Source organism: Agelaius tricolor, unplaced genomic scaffold, assembly GCF_023055355.1.
Source record: "Agelaius tricolor isolate 1412-34295 unplaced genomic scaffold, bAgeTri1.0.p SCAF_69, whole genome shotgun sequence".
Taxonomy (NCBI): domain Eukaryota; kingdom Metazoa; phylum Chordata; class Aves; order Passeriformes; family Icteridae; genus Agelaius; species Agelaius tricolor.
In genome coordinates this window covers 263,850-284,179 of record NW_027269329.1, presented here as the reverse complement: position 1 = coordinate 284,179, position 20,330 = coordinate 263,850, and the positions used below count along the sequence as shown (strand labels likewise).

The window sequence follows — 20,330 nt, the reverse complement described above, 5'->3', positions numbered from 1 at the left end:
CAGGTGTTTGTAAATTAATTAAAATGGAAAAAAAAAACCAAACAACATCCCAAAAAAAGAAAAAAAAAAGGCAGAAAATAGTTACCACCAACCACCACCCCCCCCCCCCAAAAAAAAAGGATTCTCCAGCTGCCCACAGAACAGTTTTATTTAAATTAATGAATGAATGAATTCAGTTTTAATGGGAGGGACACCCCAAAAATCCCCCACAGGGTGGGAGCAGGGAGGGGTGGGTGCTGGGTTGGGGCAGAGCATCACAGGGTCGGGGGGGGTCACCCCAATTATTTCTGCCCCCTCCCAACGCTGAAACCAGGGTGGGGGTCCCAGGAGCCCCATGTTGTTCCTGGGGGGGTCCTGGTGCTCCTGGAGGGGTCCTGATGTTCCTGGAGGGGTCCCAGGAGCCCCACGTTGTTCCTGGGGGGGTCCTGGTGTTCCTGGAGGGGTCCTGATGTTCCTGGAGGGGTCCCAGGAGCCCCCTGGTGTTCCTGGGGGGGTCCTGATGTTCCTGGGGGGGTCCCAGGAGCCCCCTGGTGTTCCTGGGGGGGTCCTGATGTTCCTGAAGGGGTCCCAGGAGCCCCCTGTTGTTCCTGGAGGGGTCCTGATGTTCCTGGGGGGGTCCCATGAGCTCCACACCGTTTTTAGGGGCGTCTCATGAGCCTCACGTTGTCCCTGGGGGGTTCCTGTTGTTCCTGGGGGGGTCCCGGCAGCCTCACGCCGCTCCCGGGGCTCTCCCAGAGCCTTCAATGCTTCCCCATCGCCTCCTCCTCCTCCTCCTCGCCGGCGCCGCGTCTCTTCTCCCTCTTGGACCCCCCCAGGCAAGGGGGCGCGGGGGGGTTCTGGGGGTCGCTCTGCCACTGCTCGGGGGTGCGGGCTGTGACCTGCAGGGCGTGCAGGGGCCCGGCCAGCTCGGCCCGCAGCGCCTCGTGCACCAGGCGGTGCCGCTGCAGCGGCGACAGCCCCGCGAAGAGCCCGCTCACCACCAGCACCCCGAAATGAGTCTCGGCACCGGGGGGGCCCCCGTGGCGGGGGGAGTCGTCCCGAATCTCCAGGTGGGTGGGCTGGAGGGCTGCGGTCAGCTTGGCACGGATGGTGCGGGCCAGGGGACCGCCCGTGCCGCCCATGGCAGCGCCCGCGGCCGCAAGGAGGGGACCCCGCATCGGGGAAGGGCTGCAAGAGAGAGCGGGGAATTGGGGGGTGCAGGGGGAGAAACGCCCCCGGTCCCCACCTGGCACCGGAGGGGTTTGAGGATTTTTGGGGGAGGCTGGAGGAGAGGGTGATGGTGCGGGGGTAGGGATGAGGATCGAGGGTCTCAGGAGGGGGGAACACGGAAGGAGGGCTTGGGGGGGCTCTGCCGGGTTATTGGGGGCGTCGGAATGGGGAACAAGGGGGGCTTGGGGGGGTGGAATGGGGAATAAGGGGGAACTGGGGGGGGGACCGGAATGGGGAACAAGGGGGAGCTGGGGGCGGAGGAAGGGGGAACAAAGTGGGGAAATGGGGAATAAGGGGGGGCTGGGGGGAGTGGAAGGGGCAATAACGGGGTGCTGGACCGGCGAGTCTGAGGTCGCCCTGCCGGACCAGCCCTTGCTCCGGGTACGGCGGAGGGGGCGCACGGGGGTGTCCCGGGGACCTTTCAGGCCCGGAGCTCTCGGGAAGGCCCTGACCCCCCCTCAGAGCCCCCCTGCCCCCCGCGGGTACCCCGCGATCCTCCCACAGGGCACCCCTGGGGACCAGCAGGTGCTGCCAAAGCCCCCAAAGCCTTCGGTTCCCTCCCGGTACCTCCGATCCTCCCCGGTCCCCTCACGGTGCCCTCACCGCTCCCGCCGTCACGTGACACCGCCGCAGCTGCGCCACGTGACTCAACACGCCCAATCACCGCAGGTGGTGTACGCCCCGCCCATGCACGCAAAACCACGCCCTCTTTATCCTTATATGGATAACCAGGCGGAGACTGGTGTGGGGGCGTGGCCAGATGTGCGTGAGGGACACGGGGCCGTTTAATTTCTCCTCATTTTTTTCTTTATTCTTTTCCTAATTTCATCCTGATTTTTCCAGGTTCATCCCTGATTTTCCTACTTTTATCCTGATTTTTCCATATTCACTCCTATTTTTCCAGCACAACCCTCATATTTTCCAAATTCACTCTCATTTTTTATTTCTCCTCATTTCTTTCCTTATCATTTTCCTATTTCATCCTGATTTTTCCCAGACCATCCTTATTTTTCCAGGTTCAGCCTCATTTTCCAAGTTTACTCTTATGGGATTCCCTAAAAACTAAAAGAAGGGGGTTCTTTCGGTGCTTTTTTTGGGGTTTCTTTTGGGTTTTTAAATTTTTTTTTTATTTTTCTGTGGTTCCTGCCAGTCCTGCTGCCACCTCGTGGCGTGGATCCTCTTCTCAAACTTCTCTCTGACTCACAGAAATCCCTGTAAAACCTCTTCCCCAAGTTCCCAAATTCCCAAAAAATCCCTGTCATAGTTGAGATGGAGACAACGCCAAGCAACACTCTCCATTTTCAGGAGGCTTCAAACCTGTTTTTAATCTATTTACGCTTTTTATCCATTTTTACAAAGCTCATAAATTTACACTCATTGCTCACAAGAAACAAAAAAAGTGCTTATTGGGACAGTTTCAGGTTTCTCTTATTTCTCCTTCTTTTTTCTCCTTTTTTCTTTCTTGGTTTCTGTGCCAAGGACCTTGGTAGGAAATTTTTTCAGGGGTGAGCATGGATCTCAAAGTTCTCACAGAAAGTGGCTCACAGAAATCTCTGTAAAACTTCTCCCCAAATCCCCAAAAAATCCCTGTCATAGTTGAGATGGAGACAACGCCAAGCAACGCTCTCCATTTTCAGGAGGCTTCAGACCTGTTTTTATTCTATTTATGCTTTTTATACGCTCTTACAAAACTCATAAATTTACACTTTACTCGTTGGTCACGAGAGACGAACAAAGTGTTTATTGGAACAGACAGTTCCAAGTTTCTCTTATTTCTCCTTTTTTTTTTTTCCCTCGGCTTCTATGTCAAGGACCTGGGTAGGAAATTCTTCCAGGGGTGAACATGGATCTCAAACTCCTCTGTAAAACTTCTCCCTAAATCCCCAAATTCCCAAAAAATCCCTGTCGTAGTTGAGATGGAGACAACACCAAGCAACGCTCTCCATTTTCAGGAGGCTTCAGACCTGTTTTTATTCTATTTATGCTTTTTATACGCTCTTACAAAACTCATAAATTTACACTTTACTCGTTGGTCACGAGAGACGAACAAAGTGTTTATTGGAACAGACAGTTCCAAGTTTCTCTTATTTCTCCTTTTTTTTTTTTTTCCTTGGCTTCTATGTCAAGGACCTGGGTGGGAAATTCTTCCAGGGGCGGATCCCAAACTCCTCCGTGGCTCACAGAAATCTCTGTAAAACTTCTCCCACACCTGGGGAGCCCCGAGGGATTCCATGCCCACCTCACCCGCTCCTCCGCGTGTGCTTGGGAAACCTCGGCCCTGCCTTCCCCTCCCCGCTGGAATTTTCCTTTTGGGATCCAAAATCCCCCCTGGCTATTTTTAAATCGCCCTCGGAGCCCACTCAGCTCCCGCTCCCCTGTCAGAATCTTCAGCTGTTTTTTCCTCCCTCTGCCCCCCAGCCTGGGTGGCAACAGCCGGGATTCCCTCCTCATTCCCGCCCCAGGCAGGGACCAGGATTTTCCTCGGGATTTGGGGGGATTTGGTGCCCATCTCGTGGCATTTTCTGGGGTAAGGGGAGCGCTGGGATCCTTGGATGAGGTGTGGGGATGGAAGGATGGGATTTGTGCTTGGCATGGGATTTTTCATATTTTTATTTCCCTTATTTATGTTTGGGATGGGATTTATTTCCCTTATTTCTGGAGGGATGGGATTTATTTCCCTTATTTTTGGAGGGATGGGATTTATTTCCTTATTTATGGAATGGGATTTATTTCCTTTATTTATGCTTGGGATGAGGTTTATTTCCTTGATTTCTGGAGGGATGGAGTTTATTTCCTTGATTTCTGGAGGATGGGATTTATTTCCCTTATTTCTGGAGGGATGGGATTCATTTCCTTTATTTATTATGGAGGGATGGGATTTATTTCCTTGATTTCTGGAGGGATGGGGTTTATTTCCTTGATTTATGTTTGGGATGGGATTTATTTCCTTGATTTCTGGAGGGATGGGATTTATTTCCTTCCAAGCATGGCATGGAAGGAAGAATGCATGCTTTGGGATTGATTCTGCATCCTGGAAAGAAGAGGGATCCACTCCTCCAGCCCTCTGGCAAACACTGATTTCCCCAAATTCTTCTCTTCCCACCCCAATCCCAGAGCTCTCCTGGGCTCAGGTGGGCACCAGGATTTGCTCCCTGCAGGTGGAAAACAGCAGGAACTCGGTTTAGGAGCCAGAAGGATTTCCTCAATGTGTTCCCAAGGGGATTTGTGGGTGCTGGAAATGCTGAGGGACCCAACTTCCCCACCCATCTCCTCCATGGCCCCTGGAATGGACCTGGAAAATCCCAGTTTGGACATTCCTGACCATTCCTGACCATTCCTGACCATTCCTGACCGTTCCTTCTCCTTGCAGGGGTTGGTGCAGCACTTCCTGCAGGTTTAGGTGGGATTTCAGGTGGGAATGGACCTGGAAAATCCCAGTTTGGATGTTCCTGACCATTTCTGACCGTTCCTGACCATTCCTGACCATTCCTGACCATTCCTTCTCCTTGCAGGGGTTGGTGCAGCACTTCCTGCAGGTTTAGGTGGGATTTCAGGTGGGAATGGACCTGGAAAAGCCCAGTTTGGATGTTCCTGACCATTTCTGACCACTCCTGACCATTCCTGACCATTCCTGACCATTCCTTCTCCTTGCAGGGGTTGGTGCAGCTGCCTCCTGCAGGTGTGGGTGGCATTTCAGGAGCGCAGCCAGCATGGCCTGGCAGTCATTGACCCCTGGGGACATTGGCCACCAGCCCTGGGGACACTGGGGTGACCCCTGGGGACATTGGCCAGCCTTGGCCCGTGCCATGTTTGCCTTCAGGACCTGGCTGTGCCCCAGGAGACAAAATGCTGGGAAAAGTGTTCCCTGGCAGGGACCATCCCCTTCCCTGCTGGACACGTCCCACAGGGAAAAGCTTTTCCCACAGGGATTCACCCCCGGGTGGTGCCCACAGGAGCTTCCAAGGAGGGAAACCCAGGGGAAGCTCCCACATTCCCCACGGGCTGGGGGCTCCCCAAACCTGGAGCTGCCGTGCCCCACCTTCTCCACGCTCTGGCTGTTGTTCCAGGGCTGGAGCAGAGCCCAGCTAAATTTAGAGGGATCGATTTCAACCCCCGCCTCTGCCCCGCGGGGGGAAAGGACAGAGCAAAGGTGGCCAGGGACGAGGAGCCACGGGGGGCTCCCTTCTCTGCCCCCTGGAAGGGCTCCCGGGACCCCAAATTGATCCAGCTGCAGGACCATGGAGGAGCCCAGAGGGGCTGGAATTCTCCCGAGTCTCTGTGGCTGTCACTTGGGGCAGAGCTTGTGACAAGGACGCGGGGAAGGAGCTCCCTGAGGAGGCTGAACCAGGTGAGGGGGCAGTGGGAGAGCAGGAACGAGGCTCCAAGGATGTGGTTGGCACCAAGGGATGGCTCTGGTCCCACCTGTGGTGTCCCCAAAGTGAGGGTGGAGTGAAATGCTCAGCGCCCACCCCTGTGAGGAAACAGCTCAAGCAGGGGGGGGGGGTTAGGTTGGATATCAGGGTGATAAAATTTCAGGGTGATGAAATTTCCTCATGGAAAAGGTGGTCATGGTGTGGCATGGGCTGCCCAGGTGGAGTCACATGCCTGGAGGTGTGGATGTGCCACCGGGGGACAAGTGGTGGCCTTGGAAGTGCTGGGTTGGACTTGTTCCCGTGGTCTGTGGGGCACCCGAAGGAATCTTGGGGTACCTGGAAGAATCTTGGGGCACCTGGGGAATTTGAAGGAATCTTGTGGTCCATGGGGTGTCCAAAGGAATCTTGTGGTCCAAGGGGTACCTGGAGGAATTTTGGGGTATCTGGAGGAATCTTGGGGTACCTGGAAGAATCTTGGGGTACCTGGGGAATTTGAAGGAATCTTGTGGTCCATGGGGTGTCCAAAGGAATCTTGTGGTCCAAGGGGAGGAATTTTGGGGTACCTGGAGGAATTTTGAAGTACTTGGAGGAATCTTGGGGTACCTGGAGGAATCTTGTGGTCCATGGGGTACCTGGAGGAATTTTGGAGTACCTGGAGGAATTTTGGAGTACCTGGAGAAATCTTGGGGTACCTGGAGGAATCTTGTGGTCCAAGGGGCACCTGGAGGAATCTTGCTGGGTTTGGCTTCACCTGAGTGTTCCACTGCTCAAATGGTGTTTAACAAGTGCCCCTCTCAGTCCCATCTCTCCTCTGCTTCCAGGGGAGCTGCTGAATGAAGCCAGGAGCTGCTGGTGGGTGAGAGACCCCCCGAGCTCTGCATGGATGGGAATGGGGAGAGCTGCCCACAGTAGGAGCCCAGGGCAGCTGGAAAACTTTGGCTTCTTCCTCCGAGCTTTCCTGCTCCTCTTCCTCTTCAGGCATGGTAAGGATCCACGTGGGCAGAGTTGTTCTCTGTAAAAATCAGGAGAAAAGCACTTCCAGGAGGAATCTCCATGAGAATCTCGAGCTGGACGGTGGGGGGAATGTTGTGGTTTAGGTTTAGTTTGGTGGGTTAGAGGTGTGAGATGTTGGTGGTTTTTTTGGGTGTTCAGTTTCGAGTAGGTTTAAACAGGTTTAAAGAAAAGGGAAAACCCCCTACAGTTCAGGGAATTTTTTTTTTATTTTAGCTGGTTAAAACTAACTAAAACAAAGGAGAGTTCTGTCTTGTTGTCTGCTTATTTGCAGACAGATTCAGTTTAGATGTAATGTCATATAGTGTAATATAATATAGAATAATAGTATAATAAATTAATAATAAAATTAATAATTACCATAGTATAATATTATTAATAATAGTATAATAAATTAATAATAAAATTAATAATGATAATAGTATCATAGTTTTAATAATAGTATAATAAATTAATAATTAATTAGCCTTCTGATAAGATGGAGTCAGATGCATCACTTCTCTCCCCTCCTTGGGGTTGCCTGCAAATATTACAGGGAGATGTCTTGGTTTGGAAAGACAGGAGTCTGCTAAGGAAGGCAGGAGCCTCCCCTGAAATGGAGAATGTAAACCCTCCCCACCCCTCCCAATTGCTATAAATTTTAGATTAGGGGCTCTCAAGCAGAAAATATGGGAGCAGGAAATAACAGTTCTTTAATAGGGAAGAAAATAAAAGGATAAAATAAACAATGCAGTGAACCAAGACAACAGTGCCAGAGTCAGAACCCAGCCTGACACCCTGTGGGCAGCAGTGCCATTGGAATTGTGGCTCAGCCCTCCTGCAGTGCCAGGGGTGGCTCTGCTGGAGCAGGGATCCTGGAGAAAAGGGTGGAGTCTTCCGCTGAAGATCCAGGGGAAGGAGAGGCAGCTGCTGTTCCTCTGGGAAATCCAGTGGAGAAGCCGTGCTGGTGTTCCAGAATCTCCAGATTATATCCGGGTAGGAATGCTTGGCTCCTCCCTCCGGGCACAGCTGTGCTGGTGTTCCAGGATCTCCAGATTATATCCAGGTAGGAATGCTTGGCTCCTCCCTCCGGGCAGAGCTGTGCTGGTGTTCCAGGATCTCCAGATTATATCCAGGTAGGAATGCTTGGCTGGTGTTCCAGAGTCTCCAGATTATATCCAGGTAGGAATGCTTGGCTCCTCCCTTTGGGCAGAGCTGTGCTGGTGTTCCAGGATCTCCAGACTGTTGAATTTGCAGGCAACTCTGACATGGGAAGAGATGAGAATCTTGACTCCATGTTTCAGAAGGCTGATCTATTATTTTATGATATATATATATATATTATTAAAAGAAAATGATATATTAAAACTATACTAAAGAATAGAAGAAAGGATTTCATCAGAAGGCTTGAAAGGAATAGAATGGAATGATAATAAAATCTTGTGACTGACCAGAGAGTCTGAGACAGCCGGACTGTGATTGGCCATTAATTAAAAACAACCACATGTGACCAATCAGAGCTGTACCTGTTGCATTTTACAGCAGCAGATAATCATGGTTTACATTTCGTTTCTGAGGCTTCTCAGCTTCTCAAGAGAAAAAGATCTTAACGAAAGGATTTTTCATAAAATATGTCCGTGACAATAAGGAAAACTGCCCACTTGACAAAAGCCAGCAGCCATTCAGACGGTAACAGAACACTTCTTGCCCCGAAATCTGCAACGGGAGAGGACAGGCTGCCCCTTCCCCAACCCACCCCTTCTTCCTCAGTCTCTTCCCAGTGCAAGATCCTCCGCTGCAACTCGGAGTACGTGGCGGCCACGCTGCACCTGCGCGGCCCCGAGCGCGGCGCCGCCTTCTGCACCGCGCTGCGCTCCTACTCGCTGTGCACGCGCCGCACCGCCCGCACCTGCCGCGGCGACCTGGCCTTCCACTCCGCCGTGCACGGCATCGAGGACCTCATGATCCAGAACAACTGCTCCAAGGAAGGCCCCACGGCCCCGCCGCGGCCCCGGCCCGCGGCGCCCAACGCCGCGCACGGCTTCGAGTCGCTCGATATCTGCGATTACGAGAGGAGTTTCCTCTACAAGCACGGCCGGCCCCCCGGTTTCCAGCACTGTGCTGCTTTTGGGGACCCCCACATCCGAACCTTTCATGACGATTTCCACACATGCCGGGTGGAGGGCTCCTGGCCGCTCTTGGACAATGATTACCTGTTTGTGCAAGCCACCAGTTCGCCGGTGGCCAAGGGGTCCAACGCAACGGTCACCAGCAAGGTAAGGTTAGCGCACAGGATGGGTGGCAAATCCAGGGTCAGGGCACCTCCTGTGCTTCCCAAAATCCTTGGAACCCCTTCAGACCCGGGGGGGGATGAGGAAGGAGGGACAACAGTGGTGAAGGTTGTTGAGGGGACCCTCAAATACTCCTGCTGCTGTCAGGTGATTGTGTGGTCCATGGGGTACCTGGAGGAATTTGTGGTCCATGGGGTACCTGGAGGAATCTTGTGGTCCATGGGGTGCCTGGAGAAATCTTGTGGTCTATGGGGGTACCTAAAGGAATTCTGTGGTCTATGGGGTGCCTGGAGGAATCTTGGAGTACCTGAAGGAATCTTGTAGTCCATAGGATACCTGGAGGAAATCTCGCTGGGTTTGGTTCCACCTGAGTTTTTCCATTGCTTAAATGGTGTTAAAAAAGGAAGGAAAAATTGTAGTTGTCCCCAAAGGGCTGTGGCGGGGATGGTTTAAGGATGGATAGGTGAGGTGGGACCTCCATCCTGAGATCCCCCCAACCCCTGTGATGGAACCACACCCACCACACTCACCGCCCTCCAACCAACCCCACTCCCCGCAGCTCACCATCATCTTCAAAAACATGAAGGAGTGCATCGACCAGAAGGTCTACCAGGCCGAGCTGGACAACCTCCCCGCAGCCTTCCAGGACGGCTCCGTCAACGGCGGCGCGCGTCCCGGCGGGAGCAGTTTGTCCGTCCGCGAGCTCAGCCCCGGCCGGCACGTGGAGATCCGCGCCGGCTACATCGGCACCACCATCGCCGTGCGCCAGGCCGGCCGCCAGCTCTCCTTCTCCATCCGCGCCGCCGAGGAGGTGGCCAGGGCCTTCACGGAGGAGCAGGACCTGCAGCTCTGCGTGGGCGGCTGTCCCCACAGCCAGCGCATGTCCCGCAGCCCCCGCGGGCGCGGGCGCGTCCCCGCGGAGACGGCGCGGGCGCTCTGCCGGGAGATGCTGCCCGTGGAGGATGTCTACTTCCAGTCGTGTGTCTTTGATGTGGTGACCTCGGGGGACGCCAACTTCACCATGGCAGCGCACGGGGCGCTGGAGGACGCTCGGCTCTTCCTGCCCGATGCTGAGAAGCTCCACATCTTCCAAGCTGGGGGAGGCTGCCAGCTCAGCTCTCCATCGTTTCTGCTCCTCCTCTTCCTCCTCCCGTGTGGATTTTGGGCTGGTTTGTTGCACTTTTAAGCCCTGCCTGCTCCATAGGGAACCTGTGAGAGCTGCTGGCTCCACCTTGAAGGTTCCTCACCTCGAAGGAGGTGTCTCAGAGACCCAAGAGAGGGAAGGGGTGAAGCCCTGGTTTGCACCTACTGGTCTCACATGGATGGTGCAGCTGCTCCCAGCTCCTCTCCTGAAGGCAGTTCCAAATTTTTCTGTTCCATTCTGACATGTTCCTTTTCCCCTAAGGATGTGGCACTGCAGAGCATCAAAGAAAAATAAACCCCCAGGGTTAGAAACCCCCTCTGTCCCTCAGAGCCTTTCCGTAAATTATTTCCCTCCTTTGTCCCTGTGTTAGTCCAGCAGAATTCCACTCAGGAACCCTACAGATCCAGAAATGACAGACTCAAAGCCCAAAGCCCAATTTTTAGCAGTTAAAAAAATAAAAAAAAATTAATGGATTTGGGATCCAGCTGCTCCCAAAGCAGAGCAAAGCCACAAATCATTCTGGGGAACGTTGGGACCAAGAGGGAGACTTTTGAGTAGAAATCAGCCGGGTTTTGTCCATGTGCTCCTCTTACAGGATAAATAACAAGTGAATCTCCAGCAGTGGGAGCTGTGGAGCTTGAGATCTCCTATAAATCCCAGGCCACTGTTGCTATTTTTCCTTGTTTTCTTGGCACCTGTTGTGGACTCAATTTAGCTGGGTCTGGACTTGGGAAGCGGTGTCAGGTTCTAGGGAGTTCAAAACACCCCTTGGGAGCTCTCTCCCTTGGGCCCAGATTCTCTGTCGTTGCTCAAATCCAACCCAAACTGGAGCTTTTGCTTGGAAAAATGGAATTCCTGATGGCAGGGAGCCAGCTGGGCACACAGAGGGGCCCGTGGAAGGTGCAGGACTGGGAGGGCAAATTTCACACATTTTCAGAGGATTTCAGTAAAGCAGATGGAGCTCTACAGGAGAAATCATTTCCTTGGGGAAGGCTTTCCCTTTATTTTTAATAAAGTGTTAAAAACTTGGCCATCCCTGTCCCACAGAATTGCAGGAAGGGCCTGTGGACGTGGGGGAAAAGGGAATTTCCGCCCCGCCAGGCACGGAGGCTCCATCAAGGGAGGTTCTACAACTCAAGTTTCAATACATCCACGGAGTTTTCTGGAGTTTTCTCTTTACTCTTTTGTGCCAAGAGCACAAAGAACGCACGGGAAATAATTTCATGGACATCGCTGCGAGTTCCCCCTCAGATGGGTGCTCAGAGCACACAGTGAGGAGCAGGAGGCCTGCTCCATGTTTTTTATTCTGCTCCTGGTAATCCCTGGTGGGTTTGACATTAAAGGGTCTATTTTTGAGTCTCCCCATTTCCTGTCATCTGTCTCTTCGTGTCTTTGGGCAGCAGTGGCAGATGAGGATAAGAATATCTCCTTCCTCCCCTGCTCCTCTGACTCCGGAGCTTTGGGTGGATGGAGAGGAAAGCAAGCTGCTTCCTGATGTGCTCCACGTGTCCCTTTGGGAAGAAAATCATCTGGGGGGGGATAAAACCCTCTGGAGGGGGAGAAAATCCTCCATGGGGAGAAGGTTTTCCATGGGGATGAAACCCCCTTGCAGGGATGAAATCCTCAGGAGCAGCGTTGGTGGTGCTGGAGCTCCTGGTGGAAATGGGGTGGGTTTGATGATGCAGAACCCAATTGTCCTTTAGTTGTTGGCCTGTAGAGCCACTCAACAAGAATTCCCTGGGGAAAGGAGGGCTCCCAGTGGAACCAGACCTTCCCTCCTCCTGAACAGCCAGGAACCTGCGCCACCAGGACTGGGCCTGGAGCTTTCCTTGCCAGCCCTTTCTCAGGAGCCACCTCTGAAATTCAGAGAGCAGCTCCCAAACTGAAAATGTCCCGGAATTCTGATTTGGAGAGCTCTGGTTCCAGCTTTGAGGCTTGCCAGCTCCACCCGACCCAGATTTACACCAGGAGTGGCCCAACAGGGACAATTCTGACAACGGGATTACAACGTGGAGGAGCTGCTGCTGATGAATTATGGACTCATTAAGGTAGGAGAAACTTCTGAGATCATTAATCATTAACTCTCCCGCAGCACTGCCAAGGCCACTCCTGACCCATGACCACAGGCACCACTTGTTTTTGAACACATCCAGGATGGTTCCAAGGTCTGACCTCCCTTCCCACGAGCACAATTCCCAAAATACCCAACCTAAACCTTCTCCTGAGGCCTCTTCCTCATGGGAGACCACCCTGAACCCCCTCAGCTCCAGCTGGGTGGTGAATTCCCCCAAGTGGGCCCTGTTGGAGCTGGATGGAGAGGCTGAGATGGTTTTTAGCAGGTGACATCAGCCAGGGAGGGGAAGGGTCGATCCAAAGTCCTTTGACGTCAATGGAAACAACTTTGTTGACATCAACAACTCGGCTTGGCGCCGACGTTCGGCTCCTGGGTTTGGGGTGGGGGAAGAGGCCTGTCCCTGCCCCGGGGTGGCTCTGAGCAGGAGCAGGGTGGAATAATTTGGGAATGGGCCAGGACCACCCCATGTTTGGCACTTTTTCCCCATTTAGATGAACCCCATGCATGGCCATGGCTCGGGTTTGAAGCTCTGTAGGGTGTCAAGAGGAGGTGGTGGCCCTGGGACAGAGGAGATGCTGGCCTTGTGACAGAGGGAGGTGGGGGCCCTGTGAGACAGGATGGATGATGGCCCTGGGACAGAGGGAGATGGTGGATGATGGATGGATGATGGATGATGGATGATGGATGGATGGATGATGGATGGATGGATGGATGGATGGATGATGGATGGATGATGGATGGATGGATGATGGATGGATGGATGGATGATGGATGGATGATGGATGGATGGATGGATGGATGGATGGATGGATGGATGATGGATGGATGATGGATGGATGGATGGATGGATGGATGATGGATGGATGGATGGATGATGGATGGATGATGGATGGATGATGGATGGATGGATGATGGATGGATGGATGGATGATGGATGGATGATGGATGGATGGATGGATGGATGATGGATGGATGGATGATGGATGGATGGATGGATGGATGATGGATGGATGGATGGATGGATGGATGGATGATGGATGGATGATGGATGGATGATGGATGGATGGATGATGGATGGATGGATGGATGATGGATGGATGATGGATGATGGATGGATGGATGGATGGATGGATGATGGATGATGGATGGATGATGGTTGGATGATGGATGGATGGATGGATGATGGATGATGGATGGATGATGGATGGATAATGGATGGATGGATGGATGATGGATGGATGGATGGATGGATGGATGGATGGTTGGATGATGGATGGATGATGGATGGATGGATGGATGATGGATGGATGGATGGATGGATGGATGATGGATGGATGGATGATGGATGGATGGATGATGGATGGATGGATGATGGATGATGGATGGATGATGGATGGATGATGGATGGATGGATGGATGGATGGATGATGGATGGTTGGATGATGGATGGATGATGGATGGATGATGGATGATGGATGAATGATGGATGGATGATGGATGGATGGATGATGGATGATGGATGGATGGATGGATGGATGGATGGATGGATGGTTGGATGATGGATGGATGGATGATGGATGATGGATGGATGGATGATGGATGATGGATGATGGATGGATGGATGGATGGATGGATGGATGGATGATGGATGGATGGATGATGGATGATGGATGATGGATGGATGGATGATGGATGATGGATGGATGGATGATGGATGATGGATGGATGATGGTTGGATGATGGATGGATGGATGGATGATGGATGATGGATGGATGATGGATGGATAATGGATGGATGGATGGATGATGGATGGATGGATGGATGATGGATGGACAGATGGATGGATGGATGATGGATGGATGGATGATGGATGGATGGATGGATGGATGATGGATGGATGATGGATGATGGATGGATGATGGATGATGGATAAAGGGATGGATGGATGATGGATGATGGATGGAGAATCCTCTGCCATTCCTGGAAAGCCTCCAGATGCCCACAGATCCCAGCACTGCGGCACAGTCAGAGCTCCGGAGTTACAGGATTTCCATCCTCACCCCAATCCACAAGGAATCACAGAATTCCAAAATTCCTTCCTTCCCCATTGCTTCTGGCTGGAAAACACCTCCAAGATCATTTTGCTCATGGCAGGGACACTTCCAGACACCAGATGGCTCCAAGTCAACGCTTTTCTTCCCCGAGCTCGACACTCCCAGCTCGGAGCAGTTTCTGCTGTGAAAAGCAGGAAAAATTCCTCATTTCTTTGCTGTCTGAGGGGCTCCAGGGGCTCTGCCCCTCTCTGCTGTCGCTGCCCGTTCCTGCCGGAGCAGATGGCAAACACGGGAATTGCATTCCCAGGATCTGAATCCCTCCTTGTTTGTGGACGGCTGAGCCCTTCTGGAACCTTCTCTCCCTCTCCCTGCTCCAAAAACACCCTCGGGGCGGAGAACAGGGGAGGAAAGCCCACCTGGATGGAGGATTTCCACAGCCCAGTCTCCAGTGGGAGCTGGAAAAATGGAATTTCACAGGGAAAAACCCTCCTGTGCAAGCCCTGAGGGAAGGGGAAAAGGGGATCCCAGATCTCTGTCCCTGCAGAATCTCAAATATGGGGGTCAAAAACTTGGGCTGGGGACAAAACAGCAAAAAAAAAAGGGATTTAAAATTTTTTTTTAATTTTTTTTTTTTTTTTTTTTTTTTTTACTTAGAGTTTGGGCAATTGAGAGGTGTTTTAAAAAAATTGGATTTTCTTTTTAGTGTGAGACAATAGAGATGTCATAATTAGACGTTAAAAAGAAATGTTGTAGAAATAGAGAAATGTTAAAAATAATAAATAGAATAGAAATAAATGTTATAAAATAATAGAAATAAACGTTACCAAAATAGATGTTATAATATATGCTATTACAATTAGAAGTTAACTAATTTTTAATTATAATATATTGTAAATGGGTTTTGGTTTATTAGTTGTCATTACACTATGTTGTAAATGCTTTAAGGCTAATAATTTAAAATTACTTCTTGTGGGGTTTATTATAATGTATTTTTATAGTTCTATTTTTCTCAAGTATTATAATGTATTTTTTACAGTTCTATTTTTTTAGTATCTAGTTTTATTTTTTAAACACTTTTTTAGTTCAATCTTTTTCCTTAACAACGTTCATTTTATTTTATGGTATTTCTAAGTCAGTATTTCCCATTTTCAGGTGTCTACAGGTGAGTTTTCTGCTAGGCTTTGGGTTTCCTCTTTGGCTATAAATTTATTTCCTATATATATATATATATATATAGGAAATAAATTTGTAGTCGAAGAACTATATATACATATATATATATTTATATATATATATACTATATATATATAGTTCTATATACTATATATATATGTATTTATGTATTTATATATATGTATATTTTTATAATGTATTTTTATAAATATATGTATATATTTATAATATAGAATATACATAATATATTATATATATATAATATAAAATAGTAAAATAAATAAAGATAACTATAATATAAAGAGAATATAAATATAAATATATATAAAATATACAAAATATGTAATATAAAATATATAAAAATATAATATATCATAAAAAACATAATATATTTATTACTGTGGGACAAGCAGCTGCTTTCCAGGAGCCAACCCAGTTCCAGAGTCCCTTTTTTTTTTTTTCCCAGCTGGGCTCAATTCCCAGTGTTCCCAGTGCACAAACAAGCAGAGGAAGCACAGGAAATGCTTTTTCCACCCCAGCTCCCGGCTGCACGCTCTGTCCCCATGCTCCAACCGCTTCGGATCCCTCCCTGCCCCTCTCTCCCTCCCTCCCCAGCCTGGAATACGCTGGAAGGGACCATATAAGGTGAGAAAAATGGAATAAACATCCCAGAGAAGCTGCAAGGATCCTCCTTCTCCCCAGCAGTCCCTGACTAAATTCTGCTTTTATTTTTTACAGCAAGGACAAAGGCCAGGCTGCCCCAGGAGCAGCTGTGGCTTCTCCTGGCAACCCACCCTGATAACCTGGAAAAAAAGCACGGATCTTATCAGCAGAAAAATAAAAACCAAAAAAAAAAAAAAAAAAACCCCACGGATCTTATCAGCACTGGAGGGCTGTGCTGGCAAAAACGAGGCTGAGCCGTGCCCAGTTCCTTCCCCTGCGTGAGTCACCCTCAGGGTTCATTTTCTGCCCCTGTGGCTTTGGAAGTGGGTTATTCCCAGGCTGAGTGAGTCACAGTGGCCTGGAATTCTCTTTTCCCTGTTTGGGAACTCCAGGAGAAATGATGGAAACTCTCACTCTGCCCATCCATCCACCTGGGGAACCTCTGAGCCCATGGGAGGGGTGTTGAAGTGGTAAATTAAATTTTTAGTGCTGGCAGGAGGTTGTCCCTGCCCTGGTGATTCCTGTCCTGATTTTCTTGGGTTTGATATTGGGAAAATTGGCTTTTTCCAAGTGAAAATCCTGACACCCCACTTCAGATTCATTCAGATTTCCTGGGAAGTTTGGGAGCTCCAGGAGAAATGATGGAAACTCTCACTCTGCCCACCCATCCACCTGGGGAACCTCTGAGCCCATGGGAGGGGTGTTGAAGTGGTAAATTAAATTTTAGTGCTGGCAGGAGGTTGCTCCTGCCCTGGTGATTCCCCTCCTGATTTTCTTGGTTTTGAAGGACATTTGATATTGGGAAAATTGGCATTTTGCAAGCAACATCTTGGAGGGGCATGAATGCCTTAAATAAAATTTTAGTGCTGGCAGGAGGTTGCTCCTGCCCTGGTGATTCCCGTCCTGATTTTCTTGGGTTTGATATTGGGGAAAATTGGCTTTTTCCAAGTGAAAATCCTGACACCCCACCCCAGACCCATTCAGATTTCCTGGAATTCTCTTTTCCCTGTTTGGGAGCTCCAGGAGAAATGATGGAAACTCTCACTCTGCCCATCCATCCACCTGGGGAACCTCTGAGCCCATGGGAGGGGTGTTGAAGTGTTAAATAAAATTTTAGTGCTGGCAGGAGGTTGACCCTGCCCTGGTGATTCCTGTCCTGATTTTCTTGGGTTTGATATTTGGGGAAAATCCCCTTTTTCCGAGTGAAAATCCCAGCCCTGCTCCAAAGCCACGCAGAATTCCTGGAGCAATCCTGAGCCTCGAGGGAATCGCTGGGATGGAGGGCAGGGGGGGAAAGGGCAGCACTGACGGACAGGCCCGGGGGAATTCAGGGAGCGTTTTTGGGACGTGGAACGTGCCTGGGATCAAATCCCTGACAAGTTCCTTGGCGTGGAGCTCCAGGGCCCTTTGGCTTTGCTGGAATGTGTCTGAGGGGATGGGAACAGGAGAGGGAGAGCATAAACAGGGCTCTGACAGGGGTCAGAGATCTAAGGGGCCGAATATCCCCTGGCAGGGAGGGCTGGAAAAAGCTCCCCACCTTTCACCTAATTATAATTGTAATTATAATTATAATTATAATTATAATTTTATAATTTATAATATCTAGGTCTTTGTATTTACGTTATGAATATGAATGAATATAAATATAATATAGAAATATATCACATAAATATAAATATATAAATGTACAAATATATGTTATGGAAATATACAATAGAATATAATATATAAATAGAATATGATATATATAAAATATATAATTAACATATATTATTATATAATATTTAATACATAATACATAATATATAATATATAATATATAATATACAGTATATAATACACAATATATAATACACAATATATAATATAATATAATATAATATAATATAATATAATATATATAATTAATATAATATATAATATATAAATATACATTAAATTGTATATAACTAATATATTAATATACGAATATACTAATATATTAAATATTGCAGTACAAATATAATATAAACATAAATAGACAACATAAATATTATACATTTGTATTATGTAAATATATACAATTTAATAAAATATAATTTAATAAAAATAAATATGAATATATATATATATAAAGTATGAACATAGAGAAATCAGCACATACACATATGATATAAATATATTATTTATATTTATATATTTCTATCAACGTACATTATAATTATATTATAATAAATAATAAATTATTATAATAAACATTATAATTATATTATAATAAATCCCTAATTCTCCATTAACCCATCATTTTTTTTTTCCTAGTGGGAGACAACAGGGAGTAGAGGAAAAAAAGGCCAAGTTCCTCCATTCAGCACCAAGAAAAGGAATAATTCCCTCTCAAGGTGGAATTCCGTCCTGTGGCTTGGCAGGAGGGCAGTTTATGCCCCAGGGTTTATCCGAAGCTTTATCGGTTTATACGATCAGGTGTGAATTAACTCCGGGACGACGGGGAGGGGGAAAGAAGGGCAGGAAAAGCGCCAGGAACAAACCGGGACAAACAACCCCTGAAGGACAAACTCCCAACAGAAACAACAACAACAAAAAAAACACCAAACCCAACAGAAAAACGCCTCCCTGGAAATGGCAGCCACTCCTATTTCCACTGCTGGCTCACCCCACGGACATTGTTCTCCTTCCTCTGCTTTGCCTGAGCTGGGAAAGGGCCAAAATTGGGGAAAAAAAAATAAAAAAAGGGAAAGAGGAAATTATTGTCGTGGAGTAATGCTGAATGTGAAATTAATTCTGATTTAGTGCTCAAATCCCAGCTGGAAGAAAGAGCCAGGGCTCCGTGGACATTGTTCCCCTCCTTCCTCTGGATTTTCCTGAGGTGGGAAAGCACCAAAAACTGGGGAAAAATAAGAGGAAAAGAGCAAATTTGTGTCCTGGAGTGAGCAATGCTGATCTAGGGAGAGAAATCTGATGGTTTCTCGGAAATGAGTCTGCTTTGGAAGGGTTGAGAAGGAGGAGAAATTCTGTTTTACTGCTCAAATCCCTTGAAAACAGGGCCAGGGCTCCGTGGACATTGTTCTCCTCTTTCCTCTGCATTTTCCTGAGGTGGGAAAGCACCAAAAACTGGGAGGAAAAAAGGGAAAAAGAGCAAATTCGTGTCCTGGAGTGAGCAATGCTGATGTAGAGAGAGAAATCTGATAGTTTCTAGTTTCTCAGAAACCAAAGTCTCCTTTGGAGGGGTTGAGAAGGAGGAGAAATTCTGTTTTAGTGCTCAAATCCCTGCTGGAAACAGGACTGGGGTCCATGGACATTGTTCTCCTCTTTCCTCTGGATTTTCCTGAGGTGGGAAAGCACCAAAAACTGGGGGTAAAAAAGGGAAAAAGGGCAAATTCTTGTCGTGGAGTAATCCTGATACAGGGAGGGAAATCTGATGGTTTCTTGGAAGTCAAAGTCTCTTTCGGAGGGGTTGGAAGGGCGGAGAAATTCAGTTTTAGTGCTCAAATCCCTGCTGGAAAACAGGGCCAGGGGGCACGGAATGGGTTTGGTTGTTTGTTGCAGCTTGGGTGGATGTTTGTGAAGGATTTTTGGGGGGAAAAAAGTGTCCCCAAGACAGAGTGGGAAGCAAAAAAAACACTCCCAGAATTACACCAGAGTGAGGAAGGGAGCTCCAAATTCAGATTTTAAAGCTGAACCCCCAAACTCAGCCTTATTTACCCCAAGTACTGGGGAGGGATGTGTGCAGGGGGGGGGGTGAAAATACCACTGAGGTGGTGGGAACACTCCCAAAAATACACCAGAAGGAGGGAGGGAACCCCCAAATTCAGGTTTTGATGCTGAACCCCCAAATTCACCCTTATTTACCCCAAATCATGGTGGGGGGAATGTGTGCAGGGGGGGTGTGAAAACATCACCCAGGGGGCTGAGGGAGCCCCTCAGAACCAGCTGAAGGATTCAAGGGGGTGGAAGCAGCAGAAAAGGGAAAATCCTGCCCGCATGAATCACCCCAGTTTCATCCGTACCCCAAATCCGCCCTAATTAACCCAAATTAATAGGGGAGAGTTCACTGGGGGGGGGGGGGGGCTGAAGGAGGGCAATGGAGGAGCCCCCAGGCTGCCCTGGGTGGGGAGAAGGATTCTGAGGAAGGAGGTGAAGCCTCCCCACCCCATAGGGCCCCTCAGGGCCGCTCCCAGTGCTCCCAGTACAACGCGGCCTGTCCCAAACTGGGAACAACACCCCCGTGCCCCCCCCCCGCCCCAGCCTGGGAACATGACATCGTGTTCCGTGCTCGCCATTGGCCAGAGCCGCCGCCCATCCTCGCTCTCCATTGGCCCCCCGAGCTGTCACTCCGCCCCCGTCCGTCCCGCCCCCACTGA

At 49.2% G+C, this 20,330-nt stretch overlaps 2 protein-coding genes and 1 long non-coding RNA gene across 9 annotated transcripts; 2 read left to right on the top strand and 1 right to left on the bottom strand.

The window, feature by feature from the left end:
* Window positions 1-130: 130 nt before the first annotated feature.
* BOLA1 (bolA family member 1) lies at window positions 131-1,896 on the bottom strand. 2 transcript variants are annotated; one of them, XM_071417409.1, is made up of 2 exons: window positions 1,777-1,896; window positions 131-1,167 (listed from the first exon to the last, which is right to left on the bottom strand). In XM_071417409.1, the coding sequence occupies exon 2, from the start codon at window positions 1,155-1,157 to the stop codon at window positions 741-743; it is 417 nt and encodes a 138-aa protein (XP_071273510.1). In that variant the 5' UTR covers window positions 1,158-1,167; window positions 1,777-1,896; the 3' UTR covers window positions 131-740. The 2 variants fall into 2 exon arrangements, with proteins under 2 accessions (XP_071273510.1, XP_071273511.1); XM_071417410.1 differs by having other exon boundaries at window positions 1,813-1,896.
* A 6,473-nt stretch (window positions 1,897-8,369) lies between these two features.
* On the top strand, window positions 8,370-11,365 carry HJV (hemojuvelin BMP co-receptor). The gene is made up of 2 exons (XM_071417408.1): window positions 8,370-8,848; window positions 9,423-11,365. Exons 1-2 carry the CDS (start codon window positions 8,534-8,536, stop codon window positions 10,047-10,049), a joined length of 942 nt encoding a protein of 313 aa, XP_071273509.1. The 5' UTR covers window positions 8,370-8,533; the 3' UTR covers window positions 10,050-11,365.
* Window positions 11,366-11,511: 146 nt separating this feature from the next.
* Window positions 11,512-19,666, top strand: LOC139585015 (uncharacterized). 6 transcript variants are annotated; one of them, XR_011676903.1, is made up of 5 exons: window positions 11,512-11,674; window positions 11,797-12,055; window positions 14,237-15,298; window positions 15,776-15,954; window positions 16,048-17,114. It is a non-coding gene; the product is annotated as an uncharacterized lncRNA (long non-coding RNA). The 6 variants fall into 6 exon arrangements; XR_011676902.1 differs by adding an exon at window positions 18,284-19,666 and having other exon boundaries at window positions 11,516-12,055; window positions 16,048-16,250; XR_011676904.1 differs by adding an exon at window positions 18,271-19,666 and having other exon boundaries at window positions 11,516-12,055; window positions 16,048-16,250.
* The last annotated feature ends 664 nt before the right edge of the window (window positions 19,667-20,330 follow it).